The 16,867-nt window shown below is 45.9% G+C and overlaps 1 protein-coding gene across 7 annotated transcripts in view; it reads right to left on the reverse strand.

Annotated features, from left to right (window-relative positions):
• The window catches only part of DENND2B (DENN domain containing 2B), a 421,742-nt gene that overhangs the window by 65,374 nt on the left and 339,501 nt on the right, over positions 1 to 16,867 (reverse strand). For all 7 annotated transcript variants that reach the window (XM_063944050.1, XM_063944049.1, XM_063944052.1 and 4 more), the window contains 2 exons: positions 8,648 to 8,744; positions 6,410 to 6,454 (listed from right to left, as the gene is read on the reverse strand). In XM_063944050.1, coding sequence (XP_063800120.1) covers positions 6,410 to 6,454; positions 8,648 to 8,744 — 142 coding nt within the window. The remainder of the gene's footprint in view (positions 1 to 6,409; positions 6,455 to 8,647; positions 8,745 to 16,867) is intronic.

The following is a 16,867-nucleotide window of genomic DNA, read 5'->3' on the forward strand; positions in this document are numbered from 1 at the left end:
ATCTCTCCTAATCATAATGATGGTTACAGTACATCTCTCCTAATCATAATGACGGTTACAGTACCTCTCTCCTAATCATAGTGATGGTTACAGTACATCTCTCCTAATCATAATGACGGTTACAGTACATCTCTCCTAATCATAGTTATGGTTACAGTCCATCTATCCTAATCATAGTTGTGGTTACAGTCCATCCCTCCTAATCATATTGACGGTTACAGTACATCTCCCCTAATCATAGTGATGGTTACTGTACATCTCTCCTAATCATAGTGACGGTTACAGTACATCTCTCCTAATCATAGTGATGGTTACAGTGCATCTCTCCTAATCATAGTGATGGTTACAGTACATCTCCCCTAATCATAGTGATGGTTACAGTACATCTCTCCTAATCATAGTGATGGTTACAGTCCATCTCTCCTAATGAGTTACTGTTACAGTACATCTCTCCTAATCATAGTGATGGTTACAGTACATCTCTCCTAATCATAGTTACTGTTACAGTACATCTCTCCTAATCATAGTGATGGTTACAGTACATCTGTCCTAATCATAGTGATGGTTACAGTGTATCTCTCCTAATCATAGTGATGGTTACAGTACATCTCTCCTAATCATAGTGATGGTTACAGTGTATCTCTCCTAATCATAGTTACGGAACAGTACATCTCTCCTAATCATAGTGACGGTTACAGTACATCTCTCCTAATCATAGTGATGGTTACAGTCCATCTCTCCTAATGAGTTACTGTTACAGTACATCTCTCCTAATCATAGTGATGGTTACAGTACATCTCTCCTAATCATAGTGATGGTTACAGTGCATCTCTCCTAATCATAGTGACGGTTACAGTACATCTCTCCTAATCATAGTGATGGTTACAGTACATCTCTCCTAATCATAGTGATGGTTACAGTACATCTCTCCTAATCATAGTGATGGTTACAGTCCATCTCTCCTAATGAGTTACTGTTACAGTACATCTCTCCTAATCATAGTGATGCTTACAGTCCATCTCTCCTAATCATAGTTACGGTTACAGTACATCTCTCCTAATCATAGTTACTGTTACAGTACATCTCTCCTAATCATAGTGATGGTTACAGTACATCTCTCCTAATCATAGTGATGGTTACAGTACATCTCTCCTAATCATAGTGATGGTTACAGTACATCTCTCCTAATCATAGTGATGGTTACAGTCCATCTCTCCTAATGAGTTACTGTTACAGTACATCTCTCCTAATCATAGTGATGCTTACAGTCCATCTCTCCTAATCATAGTTACGGTTACAGTACATCTCTCCTAATCATAGTTACTGTTACAGTACATCTCTCCTAATCATAGTGATGGTTACAGTCCATCTCTCCTAATCATAGTGACGCTTACAGTCCATCTCTCCTAATCATAGTTATGGTTACAGTACATCTCTCCTAATCATAGTGACGCTTACAGTCCATCTCTCCTAATCATAGTTATGGTTACAGTACATCTCTCCTAATCATAGTTACTGTTACAGTACATCTCTCCTAATCATAGTGATGGTTACAGTACATCTATCCTAATCATAGTGATGGTTACAGTGTATCTCTCCTAATCATAGTTACGGAACAGTACATCTCTCCTAATCATAGTTACAGATACAGTACATCTCTCCTTATCACACTGATGGATACAGTACATCTCTCCTTATCACACTGATGGATACAGTACATCTCTCCTTATCACACTGATGGATACAGTACATCTCTCCTAATCACACTGATGGATACAGTACATCTCTCCTTATCACACTGATGGATACAGTACTTCTCTCCTAATCATAGTTACGGATACAGTACATATCTCCTTATCACACTGATGGATACAGTACATCTCTCCTTATCACACTGATGGATACAGTACTTCTCTCCTAATCACACTGATGGATACAGTACATCTCTCCTTATCACACTGATGGATACAGTACATCTCTCCTTATCACACTGATGGATACAGTACATCTCTCCTTATCACACTGATGGATACAGTACATCTCTCCTTATCACACTGATGGATACAGTACATCTCTCCTTATCACACTGATGGATACAGTACTTCTCTCCTAATCATAGTTACGGATACAGTACATATCTCCTTATCACACTGATGGATACAGTACATTTCTCCTAATCACACTGATGGATACAGTACATCTCTCCTAATCACACTGATGGATACAGTACATCTCTCCTAATCACACTGATGGATACAGTACATCTCTCCTAATCATAGTTACGGATACAGTACATCTCTCCTTATCACACTGATGGATACAGTATATCTCGCCTAATCACAATGACGGTTACAGTACGTCTCTCCTAATCATAGTGATGGTTATAGTACATCTCTCCTAATCATAGTTACGGATACAGTACATCTCTCCTTATCACACTGATGGATACAGAACATCTATCCTTATCACAATGACGGATACAGTACTTCTCTCCTAACCACATAGATAGATACAGTACATCCCTGCTAATCACAGTGACTGATACAGTACAGCTCACCTTATCACACTGATGGATACAGCACATCTCTCCCAATCACAATGATGGATACAGTACACCTGTCCTAACCACATAGATGGATACAGTACATCTCTCTTTATCACACTGATGGATACAGAACATCTCACCTTATAACAATGACAGATACAGTACTTCTCTTGCAATCACACTGATGGATACAGTACATATCTCCCAATCACACTGATGGATAGAGTACATCTCTCCTAATTACACTGATGGATACAGTACATCTCTCCCAATCACAATGATGGATACAGTACATCTCACCTAATTACACTGATGGATACAGTACATCTCTCCCAATCACAATGATGGATACAGTACATCTCACCTAATTACACTGATGGATACAGTACATCTCTCCCAATCACAATGATGGATACAGTACATCTAATTATACTGATGGATATAGTACATCTCTCCTAATTACACTGATGGATACAGTACATCTCTCCTAATTACACTGATGGATACAGTACATCTCTCCCAATCACACTGATGGATACAGTACATCTCTCCTAATCACAATGATGGATAGAGTACATCTCACCTAATTACACTGATGGATACAGTACATCTCTCCCAATCACAATGATGGATACAGTACATCTAATTACACTGATGGATATAGTACATCTGTCCTAATCACAATGATGGATACAGTACATCTCTCCTAATCACAATGATGGATAGAGTACATCTCACCTAATTACACTGATGGATAAAGTACATCTCTCCCAATCACAATGATGGATACAGTACATCTAATTACACTGATGGATATAGTACATCTCTCCTAATTACACTGATGGATACAGTACATCTCTGCTAATTACACTGATGGATACAGTACATCTCTCCCAATCACAATGATGGATACAGTACATCTCTCCCAATCACAATGATGGATACAGTACATCTAATTACACTGATGGATATAGTACATCTCTCCTAATCACACTGATTGATACAGTACATCTCTCCTAATCACACTGATGGATACAGTACATCTCTCCTAATCATAGTTACGGATACAGTACATCTCTCCTTATCACACTGATGGATACAGTATATCTCGCCTAATCACAATGACGGTTACAGTACATCTCTCCTAATCATAGTGATGGTTATAGTACATCTCTCCTAATCATAGTTACGGATACAGTACATCTCTCCTTATCACACTGATGGATACAGTATATCTCGCCTAATCACAATGACGGTTACAGTACATCTCTCCTAATCATAGTGATGGTTATAGTACATCTCTCCTAATCATAGTTACGGATACAGTACATCTCTCCTTATCACACTGATGGATACAGTACATCTCTCCTAATCACACTGATGGATACAGAACATCTCTCCTTATCACAATGACGGATACAGTACTTCTCTCCTAACCACATAGATAGATACAGTACATCCCTGCTAATCACAGTGACTGATACAGTACAGCTCACCTTATCACACGGATGGATACAGCACATCTCTCCCAATCACAATGATGGATACAGTACACCTGTCCTAACCACATAGATGGATACAGTACATCTCTCTTTATCACACTGATGGATACAGAACATCTCACCTTATAACAATGACGGATACAGTACTTCTCTTGCAATCACACTGATGGATACAGTACATATCTCCCAATCACACTGATGGATAGAGTACATCTCTCCTAATTACACTGATGGATACAGTACATCTCTCCCAATCACAATGATGGATACAGTACATCTCACCTAATTACACTGATGGATACAGTACATCTCTCCCAATCACAATGATGGATACAGTACATCTAATTATACTGATGGATATAGTACATCTCTCCTAATTACACTGATGGATACAGTACATCTCTCCTAATCACACTGATGGATACAGTACATCTCTCCCAATCACACTGATGGATACAGTACATCTCTCCTAATCACAATGATGGATAGAGTACATCTCACCTAATTACACTGATGGATACAGTACATCTAATTACACTGATGGGTATAGTACATCTCTCCTAATTACACTGATGGATACAGTACATCTCTCCTAATCACAATGATGGATATAGTACATCTCTCCCAATCACAATGATGGATACAGTACATCTAATTATACTGATGGATATAGTACATCTCTCCTAATTACACTGATGGATACAGTACATCTCTCCTAATTACACTGATGGATACAGTACATCTCTCCCAATCACACTGATGGATACAGTACATCTCTCCTAATCACAATGATGGATAGAGTACATCTCACCTAATTACACTGATGGATACAGTACATCTAATTACACTGATGGGTATAGTACATCTCTCCTAATTACACTGATGGATACAGTACATCTCTCCCAATCACACTGATGGATACAGTACATCTCTCCTAATCACAATGATGGATATAGTACATATCTCCCAATCACAATGATGGATACAGTACATCTCTCCCAATCACAATGATGGATACAGTACATCTAATTACACTGATGGATATAGTACATCTGTCCTAATCACAATGATGGATACAGTACATCTCTCCTAATCACAATGATGGACTGAGTACATCTCACCTAATTACACTGATGGATAAAGTACATCTCTCCCAATCACAATGATGGATACAGTACATCTAATTACACTGAAGGATATAGTACATCTCTCCTAATTACACTGATGGATACAGTACATCTCTCCCAATCACAATGATGGATACAGTACATCTCTCCCAATCACAATGATGGATACAGTACATCTAATTACACTGATGGATATAGTACATCTGTCCTAATCACAATGATGGATACAGTACATCTCTCCTAATCACAATGACGGATACAGTACATCTAATCACACTGATGGATACAGTACATCTCTCCTAATCACAATGACGGATACAGTACATCTAATCACACTGATGGATACAGTACATCTCCCAATCACAATGATGGATACAGTACATCTAATCACACTGATGGATACAGTACATCTCTCCTAATCACAATGATGGACATAGTACCTCTTGCAATCACACTGATGGATACAGTACATCTGTCCTAATCACAATGATGGATACAGTACATCTAATTACACTGATGGATACGGTACATCTAATCACACTGGTGAATACAGTACATCTCTCCTAATCACAATGACGGATACAGTACATCTAATCACACTGATGGATACAGTACATCTCTCCTAATCACAATGACGGATACAATACATCTAATCACACTGATGGATACAGTACATCTCCTAATCACAATGATGGATACAGTACATCTAATCACACTGATGGATACAGTACATCTCTCCTAATCACAATGATGTACATAGTACCTCTTGCAATCACACTGCTGGATACAGTACATCTGTCCTAATCACAATAATGGATGCAGTACATCTAGTCACACTGATGGATACAGTACATCTAATCACACTGGTGAATACAGTACATCTCTCCTAATCACAATGACGGATACAGTACATCTGTCCAATCACAATGATGGATACAATACATCTAATCACACTGGTGCATACAGTACACCTCTCCTAACCACATAGATGGATACAGTACATCTCCCCCAATCACAATGATGGATACAGTACATCTCTCAATCATACTGATGGATACAGTACACCTCTCCTAACCACATAGATGGATACAGTACATCTCCCCCAATCACAATGATGGATACAGTACATCTCTCAATCACACTGATGGATACAGTACACCTCTGCTAATCACAGTGACGGATACAGTACATCTCTCCTAATCGCAATGAGAATAATGCCACATATCGCTCCTCACCTTTGAACCTGTCGTCCGAGTCGCTTTCGCTCTCGCTGTTGTCATCTGCATATAAAAGGAATAGTAATTGTTATCATTTAATGGCTTTCCATATGTACAGTAGGGAAATTCCATTACGAGTTATAGCACAGAACCCAGCATCTGTCCCACCCTCAGGATCCAACCCTAAGATGGAACATATAGTATAGCAAGGCCTTCAAGAGTTATGTTAAACATAAGGCTTTTCTAACACCGGCCTTCCCAGTAATACTTAGAAGGGTCCGCCTATATGTCTGGATCTCTATGTAGGAAGGGGAATCTGACGCTCGGTAGCAGAAATGTAAGGGGTGTTCATGGACGCTGACTGGAAGGTAACAGGGGGGCAGTGTAAGACTGGAACGTGAAGGACCCACCGGGATGATGCCATTTTAGGGGCCCATGTTTAGGGGTGTGGCTAGTCTCCAGAGGGGGTGTGACCAGCCACCACAGAGGTTTGGCTAACCATTTGAGAGTGAATGGTCTGGGCCCCTTAATAAATAAATATATTTTAAAATAAATCTGCATGTTGTGACTTGCGTTGTGCTGCCGCACGTTATTTTTTAACACTTTAAGGGCCTGATTTAGATTTTTACGCAATGCTGACGGTCATGCAACTGAGGCACCTCATGGATGATGCTCAGAGTGGGGATTGATTAACAGAAACGGAATGCTTGGGGGACCGTTTTGTGTTGCAACTGTTTTCAGGATGTGTCGTCTCTGCCTACATCTGCAATCTCGCATGCAGGAAACATGGCACCAGCCTCTCAGATCCTGCGCCCAGTCTGTGTGCTCGTGGCTGCTTCACTTGCAATGCTTAGCAAGTTCGTAGCCTGAAACATCGCCGCTGCGTAGGCTTTTGCATACTAATCGGAATAAGGCCTCAGTGCATCTGACCTGCGTCAGTAAAGATGAAGTCTAACATTCATCCCATTGGGAGAGCATGTTGAGTGCAGCGTGCTTCCACGTGCACTTGGCTGAAACAAGACAACTTCCTGTTTTGACATATTTTCAAAGAAATGTAAATGGAATGCATATTACACAGACACATAATCGGAATGTGGGCTATATGGTCTTTATGTGCTCTATAAAGTAAAATTAAAAAAAGAAAACAGAGGTGGACGCTGTTCCGATTATATCACTAATAACCAATGTTTTCTGTTCTGAGAAAGCATCGGTGCCGCAATGTGCGTGTGTGGTGCTGCTCCGGTAGCACTGTGGTGTTACGCACACTGGGATTGGCATCTTCTCTCCTCCCTTTTGGGCGCATACCGACGCCAGAAACTGTGCCTCAGCAGCTTAGATGCAGTGGACATTCTGAGCAACCGCGCGATGTTCCCAATGTTGATACGATGCTGCGTCTTTGGGCGCATGCAGCGGATCTGAGAATCCGGCGCTGGGCGCCTCATTACAAAACTCGGCACCTGCACTCAGATCCACTGCTACTGCAGACGCGGCACCGACCCTTCTTGCGTCCACCTCCAAGTCAGGCCCATTGTGTCAGTTTAATATTAAGGGGGGGATATTTATCAAGGCTCAGAGAGTGATAAAATTGTGAGAGATAAAGGGGGTCATTCAGAGCTGATCGCTAGCTGCGTTGTTTGCAGCGCAGCGATCAGGCTAAAAAATGGCATTTCTGCGCATGCACCGCAATACGCACGCGCGACGTACGGGTACAAAGGCCTTTGTGGTTTTGCACAGGTTCTAGCGATGTTTTCATTCGCACTGGCGGCCGCAAGAAGATTGACAGGAAGGGGGCGTTTCTGGGTGTCAACTGACCGTTTTCAGGGGGTGCTTAGAAAAACGCAGACATGCCAGGGAAGACCCAGGCGTGGCTGGGAGAACGCTGGGCGGGTGTGCGACGCCAAAAGCCAACCCTCCAACGTTAGAATCAACGCACACGAATAGTAAGTTCAGGGCTGGTCTTGTGTTGCACAAAATGTTTTTGCAGGCGCTCTGCTGCACAGGCGTTCGCACTTCTGCAAAGCAAAAATACACTCCCAGTGGGCGGCGACAATGCATTTGCACGGCTGCTAAAAACTGCTAGCGAGCGAACAACTCGTAATGACCACCAAAGTACCAACCAATCCACTTCCAACTGTCACTTTTCAAAAACAGCCTGTAAAATGTAAGGTAGAGGATGATTGGCTACTGTAGTACTCTTACAAATGTATCTCTCTCCGAGCTTTGATAAATACCCCCCTGAGTCCTATTACTCAGTACCTCTTTGTGATGCGGTCTCAATGTTGGACATAGAAAGTTTTTTCAACCTCTTCTTTCCTCGCTTTGCACTATAGATAGCGTTAATCCTTTGCACGAGCTGTAAGAGAGGGGGAAACAGTTAAGGTTGTAGCATGGCAGCAGCCATTATGGGAAATAAATATGTGCAACCAAATCTATGACAACCAAGTCTGTACATGCTAGACACACGACGACGGAAATACCTGGGTAAGTGAGAGACACCAAACATACCGAAAGCAAGGCCAGCTACACATATGGCTGATGTATTAATGATGCAAAAACATCCCAGCACACGTCAACCGCAGGATTTCCAAACAGTGCATGGGACGTCCTATTTACCAAGCGTCGCAAAAGTACTTGCACTGCTGTAATACTTGTCCTCTTATAACCAACTCAGCATCGCGAGAACACATTGATATAATTAAAATGGTGCTTTATCCTATGAATAAAGCACTTTTTTCATGAAAGAGGTTTTTTAAGTATTCTAGAATTTCTCGACGTAACAATTTTTATACTATATGTCAGCGCAGTGATTTTCTTATTTCTATTCTTTCATTTGTTTCATAAAACCTGCAGAGAGCGTGTGGTGTGGACTGTGGGCAAATGGGAATCCGTTCAAGTGTGAAACTTCATCCTAAAAAAAGGATGTACAGTAGCACAATAAAAGTCAAGTGCTCTCACCAAGTGATGCTTGAGGCTGTACTGTTCTATGAGACCTGCTCTGCATTCTCTAAGGCTGTCGGCAGTGTTTAGGACATGGGTGGTCATTCCGAGTTGTTCGCTAGCTGCTTTTGTTCGCTTCACATCGATCAGGCAAAAAATTGGCACTTCTGCGCATGCATATGCGGCGCAATGCGCATGCACATCATAGTATTACAACGAACAATATAGTTTCATACAGGGTCTAGCGAAGCTTTTCAGTCGCACTGCTGGCCGCAGAGTGATTGACAGGAAGAGGGCGTTTCTGGGTGTCAACTGACCGTTTTCAGGGAGTGTTCGAAAAAACGCAGGCGTGCCAGAAAGAACACAGGCGTGGCTGGGTGAACGCAGGGCGTGTTCATGACGTCAAAACAGGAACTGAATGGTCTGAAGCGATCGCAAGCGCTGAGTAGGTCTGAAGCTACTCTGAAACTGCACAAAATTATTTTGTAGCCGCTCTGCGATCCTTTCGTTCGCACTTCTGCTAAGCTAAGATACACTCCCAGAAGGCGGCGGCATAGCGTTTGCACGGCTGCTAAAAACTGCTACCGAGCGAACAACTCGGAATGAGGGCCATGGTGCTGACGGCTTTAGGAGGTGCTGATTTGAATAAAGGAGGTTTTTCTGGGCAACTGGACCCCCCCCCCCAGGTAATGCCTCATGAATGACTGGTTCCTAGGTGATTGCCATATGGAATTCCGATGAAACAACATCATTGGCAAAGGGCAACGTTGGGCTGTGACTCGTACTCTAGGACTGGGATATCTGTGCAATACTTTGAAGTGCAGTGCTAACAGTTTCCAATCTGTGGTGCCAGCCACCAGTTTCATCAAAGACTGATAAGAATCCACAGAGCTCGGACTGCAGAGAGTCTCACTTTGCGCCGCATCAGGCAATGCACATTTGTACGTTCAGCGGTGCAGACGAATCATCTCCATCTTCATATATTCTGGACATATGGACAATGGCACACGTGGTGCCAATTTAAAGAGCACTACAGTATATCCCTGACTGCTTGTTTCCAGACGTGAAGGGCTTTCACAATTCCCGCAACGTAGTGGGCGCATTTTTCTGGCATGGTCTGGGTGTAGTCATTGCCTTGGAAGAAGAGGTCAATCCCAATCATTACTGGTACTGAGGGATCATCTTCACCCCATGTTCCAGCATTTCATTCCTGACGGGTGTGGTGTCTTCCGGGATGTCCCCAAGTACGTGTGGTCAAACTGGTCATCCAATGGTTTAATGAGTGCCACGTAGTCTAGAGGGCAGCACTGGCCACACGTGAAGGCTGAATGCCCTAATAGGTGACTTTATATTTTTTTTCCACTTTTGGTCCAGTACCTGTATATAACCTTATATACTGTACATATTGTGACTTCATGCTAATGCCACTGCAATTCCCTTCTCTGGTGCACAACAGTGCAATGATTGATCATCTTTAGAAGTCACCATCGGTTGAACCATCAAAACATCATTAGCCCTATGCAAGGTATAGATTCTGTAAGTACAGTATGGCCTCCAGTGTGGGCAATGAAGCATCTCTGTAGGCAACTACTTCTGCGACATGACCATAACAAGTCCAGTGCATCTCCATGTGTCGGAATAGCCATTGTCCAGGTACACCCAATACGTGTCTACATTTTTCAGCCCCCCGTGCTTCTGAATCAGTACTGCGACTCTGTGCACAAACAATAAGGAAGCGTGCGCTGTGCAACTCAGACATCTGCACAGTAGAAAAACATCGCTCAAACACTGTGTCCAATATCAGCAGTGCAGACCCATAATCAGTGACTTTCAATGTCATCTCCTCACTCTGTATCATAAGGAATGACGCAGCCCTTACTGTAAAATATACCATGTGTCACCTGAGATTCCGGGACTTGCATAAAGCACTCGGTTCGTGGCCTCGTGCATTTTCATGGATATAGAAGTCCTCAATTGCTTCTAATATCCTTATAGGTTGTGTTGACGGGTTCAGCAGGGAATGCCAGCGGCCGGGATACCAGCGTTCGCAATACCGACGTCGGGATCCTGTTTGCAAAGAAGCCGACAGGGGCATTATACCCTCTACCCTACCCCCCTAACCCGCCCTACCTGCTGCCTAACCCTAACCTCCCCCCCCATGAGTGCATAAACCTAATCTCCCGTGCCCGCTGCCTAAACCTAACCTTCCCGCCCCGCAGCCTAACCCTAACCCTCCCGCCCCCCAACCTAACCCTCCCGCCCCACAGCCTAACCCTAACCTACCCCCATGAGTGCATAAACCTAACCTCCCGTGCCCGCTGCCTAAACCTAACCTTCCTGCCCCACAGGCTAACCCTAACCCTCCCGCCCCCCAACCTAACCCTCCCGCCCCACAGCCTAACCCTAACCTACCCCCATGAGTGCATAAACCTAACCTCCCGTGCCCGCTGCCTAAACCTAACCTTCCCGCCCCACAGCCTAACCCTAACCCTCCCACCCCCCAGCCTAACCCTCCCGCCCCACAGCCTAACCTCCCCCCCATGAGTGCATAAACCTAACCTCCCGTGCCCGCTGCCTAAACCTAACCTCCCACCCCGCAGCCTAAACCTAACCTCCCACCCCGCAGCCTAACCCTACCCCTCCCGCCCCCCAGCCTAACCCTAACCCTCCTGCCCCACAGCCTAACCCTAACCTCCCCCCCATAAGTGCATAAATCTAACCTCCCATGCTCACTACCTAAACCTAACCTTCCCGCCCCGCAGCCTATCCCTAACCCTTGGAGAGGGATGCCTAACCCTAACCCCCCCCCCCCCCCCTCCCCGCACCCTATCCCTCTCGGGGCGCAGCCTAACCCTAACCCTCCCCTGGCAGCCTAAAGCGGACCTTCCCCTTCCCCACACACACTGCTTACCTCCCCCCCCACTGCTTACCAGCGGTGCGGTGTCAGGACGTTCGGCATCCCAGCTGTTGAGATTCCGCCGCTGGGATGTCTAGCTATTCGGGATGCTGTTGTTGGCATTCCAAATAGTCTTGGGATTCTGGCGTCTGTAATCTGACTGCCGGGATCCCGACATGCGAGATCCTGACTGCATCACGTGTTGACCATATGTGTGTCGGCCATTTGAACCCGTCAGCCTTTTGTACTTGTAGAACGCAATGCATGTTGACCGTATGAGCAGAACACGAGGTGGACAGAGCAGAGCTGGAATATAAAATGATGGATATGTGCTAGCAGCGATACCTCCGCACTGTCTGTGTGACCCGATCTGGTCACTGGTCACATCAGAGAAAGTCAGTACCTCTTCTCACTGGCAATCCATCGAACATTTATTTGCCCTTTGTATTTCCAGAAACTTATATTATTATTTATACGTTATATATTCAAATCTCTGTCTCCAAGTGGAACAGGAAGTGTTCGAGGAACGGAACGATTCACAGGCTAAAAATACAGAGTCTGTACGGAACGCCTCCGGGACAGCATCACACCAGCCTCCCCGGAAACAAAAATACAATCCACAGACTGGAAGCTGCACTATGAAAGAGACTGAAGGTATAGGGATAATTCAGACTTGTTCGCACGCTAGGGTTTTTTTTGAGTCCTGCGTTCGCATAGTCGCCGCCCATAGGGGAGTGTATTTTCACTGTGCAAGTGTGCGAACGCATGTGTAGCAGAGCTGTACAAACAGGTTTTGTGCAGACTCTGCGCAGCCCAGGACTTACTCAGCCGCAGGGCCGTTTCTAGACAATTTGGCTCCCAGTGCGAGATTTCAAAATGCGCCCCCCCCCCCCCCCATTGCTCTAAAAAAAAAAAAAAGTGTGCCCCCCCCCCCCCCATATAGCCATAAAAAGAAAAAGCATGCGCGCGCCGACAAGGGTGTGTGGCCTGATTAAAATGGGCGTGGTCTCATTAAAGTGGGCATGGCCTCATCTGATATCATCACACCCACCACAGTGGGGAAAAAATTAAAATAAAAAAGTCCCCTTTTTACACATTACAGCAGGCAAGTGTCCCCATTTTACACAGCGCGGCAGGCAGGTGTCCCCATTTTACACAGCGCGGCAGGCAGGTGTCCCCATTTTACACAGCGCGGCAGGCAGGTGTCCCCATTTTACACAGCGCGGAAGGCTGGTATCCCCATTTTACACAGTACGCAGGCAGGTATCCCCATTTTACACAGTACGCAGGCAGGTGCCCCCATTTTACACAGTACGCAGGCAGGTGCCCCCATATTACACAGTACGCAGGCAGGTGCCCCCATATTACACAGTACGCAGGCAGGTGCCCCCATATTACACAGTACGCAGGCAGGTGCCCCCATATTACACAGTACGCAGGCAGGTGCCCCCATATTACACAGTGTGGCAGGCAGGTGTCCCCATAGGCAGGTGCCCCCATATTACACAGTGTGGCAGGCAGGTATCCCCATAGGCAGGTGCCTTCATATTACACAGTGTGGCAGGCAGGTATCCCCATAGGCAGGTGCCCCCATATTACACAGTGTGGCAGGCAGGTATCCCCATAGGCAGGTGCCCCCATATTACACAGTGTGGCAGGCAGGTATCCCCATAGGCAGGTGCCCCCATATTACACAGTGTGGCAGGCAGGTATCCCCATAGGTAGGTGCCCCCATTTTACACAGTGCGGCAGCGGCAGGCAGGTTTCAAGCTGAGGAGAAGGAAGGGGGAGAGGGGGGGGAGAGAGAAAGAATACTTACGTCTTCCCGCTCTTCGGTCCCGCCGCCTCACGTCCCTCGCGCCGGCCGCCTCCTCCTTCTTGCTTCTCGTTCTCCTTCTCGCCTCTCCCGAGCGCTCCTGCTCGGGGGGCGGGGCTTTGCGGAATGACGTGTTTGCGTCGTGACGTCACGACGCAACGCGTCATTTTGCGAAACTCCGCCCCCCGAGCAGGAGCGCTCGGGAGAGGCGACAAGGATTAACAAAGTGCCGCGGCGGGCGCCCCGTGCGGTTGCACGGCTCGCCCGCCCCTAGAAACGGCACTGCTCAGCCGCTGCGATCACATCAGCCTGTCCGGGACCGGAATTAACGTCAGGAACCCTCCCTGCTTACGCATGGACACGCCTGCGTTTTTCCAACCACTCCCAGAAAACTGTCAGTTACCACCCACAAACGCCTTCTTCCTATCAATCTCCTTGCGAACGCCCGCGCGAATGAATTCTTCGCACAAACCCATCACTGAGCGGCGATCTGCTTTGTACCCATGTGACGTGCCTGCGCATTGCTGTGCATGCGCAGTTTAGCCCTGATCGCCCGCTGTACGAAAACGCAGTCTAGCGATCAGGTCTGAATTCCCCCCCTTAATTCTCAATTGCTCCACAATTGTCATTTGTGAAATATCAGTTGCAGCAGCAACACAGCAAGGTGATATTCCACAGGAATAAACAAGTCTATAACTGGACAGGTTAAGGAGTGTATAAGTCAGTGCAGAGTTCCTGTACAACAATGGTGGTCATTCCGAGTTGTTTGCTCGCTAGCTGCTTTTAGCAGCATTGCACACGCTAGGCCGCCGCCCTCTGGGAGTGTATCTTAGCAGAATAGCGAACGAAAGATTAGCAGAACTGCTACTAAATAATTCCCTGCAGTTTCTGAGTAGCTCCAGACCTACTCCTAGACTGCGATCAGCTCGGTCCGTTTAGTTCCTGGTTTGACGTCACAAACACGCCCTGCGTTCGGCCAGCCACTCCACCGTTTCTCCAGCCACTCCTGCGTTTTAGCCTGACATGCCTGCGTTTTTTAGCACACTCCCTGAAAACGCCATGTTGCCGCACAGAAACACCCACTTCCTGTCAATCACACTACGATCACTCGAGCGTTGAAAAAACGTCGCTCAAGCTTGTGTAAATCTACTAAGTTTTGTGTTAAATAACTAAGCGCATGCGCGCTGCGTACCATGCGCATGCGCATTTTCTACCTAATCGCTCCGTTGCGAAAAACGGCAACGAGCGAACAACTCAGAATGACCACCAATGTTTCATATTACTACACTGCTCAAAAAAATAAAGGGAACACTAAAATAACACATCCTAGATCTGAATGAATGAAATATTCTTATTAAATACTTTGTTCTTTACATAGTTGAATGTGCTGACAACAAAATCACACAAAAATTATCAATGGAAATAAAATTTATTAACCCATGGAGGTCTGGATTTGGAGTCACACTCAAAATTAAAGTGGAAAAACACACTACAGGCTGATCCAACTTTGATGTAATGTCCTTAAAACAAGTCAAAATGAGGCTCAGTAGTGTGTGTGGCCTCCACGTGCCTGTATGACCTCCCTACAACGCCTGGGCATGCTCCTTATGAGGATAGCGGATGGTCTCCTGAGGGATCTCCTCCCAGACCTGGACTAAAGCATCCGCCAACTCCTGGATAGTCTGTGGTGCAACGTGGCGTTGGTGGATGGAGCGAGACATGATGTCCCAGATGTGCTCAATTGGATTTAGGTCTGGGGAACGGGAGGGCCAGTCCATAGCATCAATGCCTTCGTCTTGCAGGAACTGCTGACACACTCCAGCAACATGAGGTCTAGCATTGTCTTGCATTAGGAGGAACCCAGGCCCAACCGCACCAGCATATGGTCTCACAAGGGGTCTGAGGATCTCATCTCTGCACCTAATGGCAGTCAGGCTACCTCTGGCGAGCACATGGAGGGCTGTGCGGCCCCCCCAAAGAAATGCCACCCCACACCATTACTGACCCACTGCCAAACCGGTCATGCTGGAGGATGTTGCAGGCAGCAGAACATTCTCCTTGGCGTCTCCAGACTCTGTCACATCTGTCACATGTGCTCAGTGAGAACCTGCTTTCATCTGTGAAGAGCACAGGGCGCCAGTGGCGAATTTGCCAATCTTGGTTTTTTCTGGCAAATGCCAAACGTCCTGCACAGTGTTGGGCTGTAAGCACAACCCCCACCTGTGGACGTCGGGCCCTCATACCACCCTCATGGAGTCTGTTTCTGATCGTTTGAGTAGACACATGCACATTTGTGGCTTGCTGGAGGTCATTTTGCAGGGCTCTGGCAGTGCTCTTCCTGTTCCTCCTTGCACAAAGGCGGAGGTAGCGGTCCTGCTGCTGGGTATTTGCCCTCCTACGGCCTCCTCCACGTCTCCTGATGTACTGGCCTGTCTCCTGGTAGCGCCTCCATGCCCTGGACACTACGCTGACAGACACAGCAAGCCTTCTTGCCACAGCTCGCAGTGATGTGCCATCCTGGATGAGCTGCACTACCTGAGCCACTTGTGTGGGTTGTAGACTCCGTCTCATGCTACCACTAGAGTGAAAGCACCGCCAGCTTTCAAAGGTGACCAAAACATCAGCCAGAAAGCATAGGAGCTGAGAAGTGGTCTGTGGTCACCACCTGCAGAATAACTCCTTTATTGGGGGTGTCTTGCTAATTGCCTTTAATTTCCACCTGTTGTCTATTCCATTTGCACAACAGCATGTGAAATTGATTGTCAATCAGCGTTGCTTCCTAAGTGGACAGTTTGATTTCACAGAAGTGTGATTGACTTGGAGTTAC

Source organism: Pseudophryne corroboree, chromosome 11, assembly GCF_028390025.1.
Source record: "Pseudophryne corroboree isolate aPseCor3 chromosome 11, aPseCor3.hap2, whole genome shotgun sequence".
NCBI lineage: Eukaryota > Metazoa > Chordata > Amphibia > Anura > Myobatrachidae > Pseudophryne > Pseudophryne corroboree.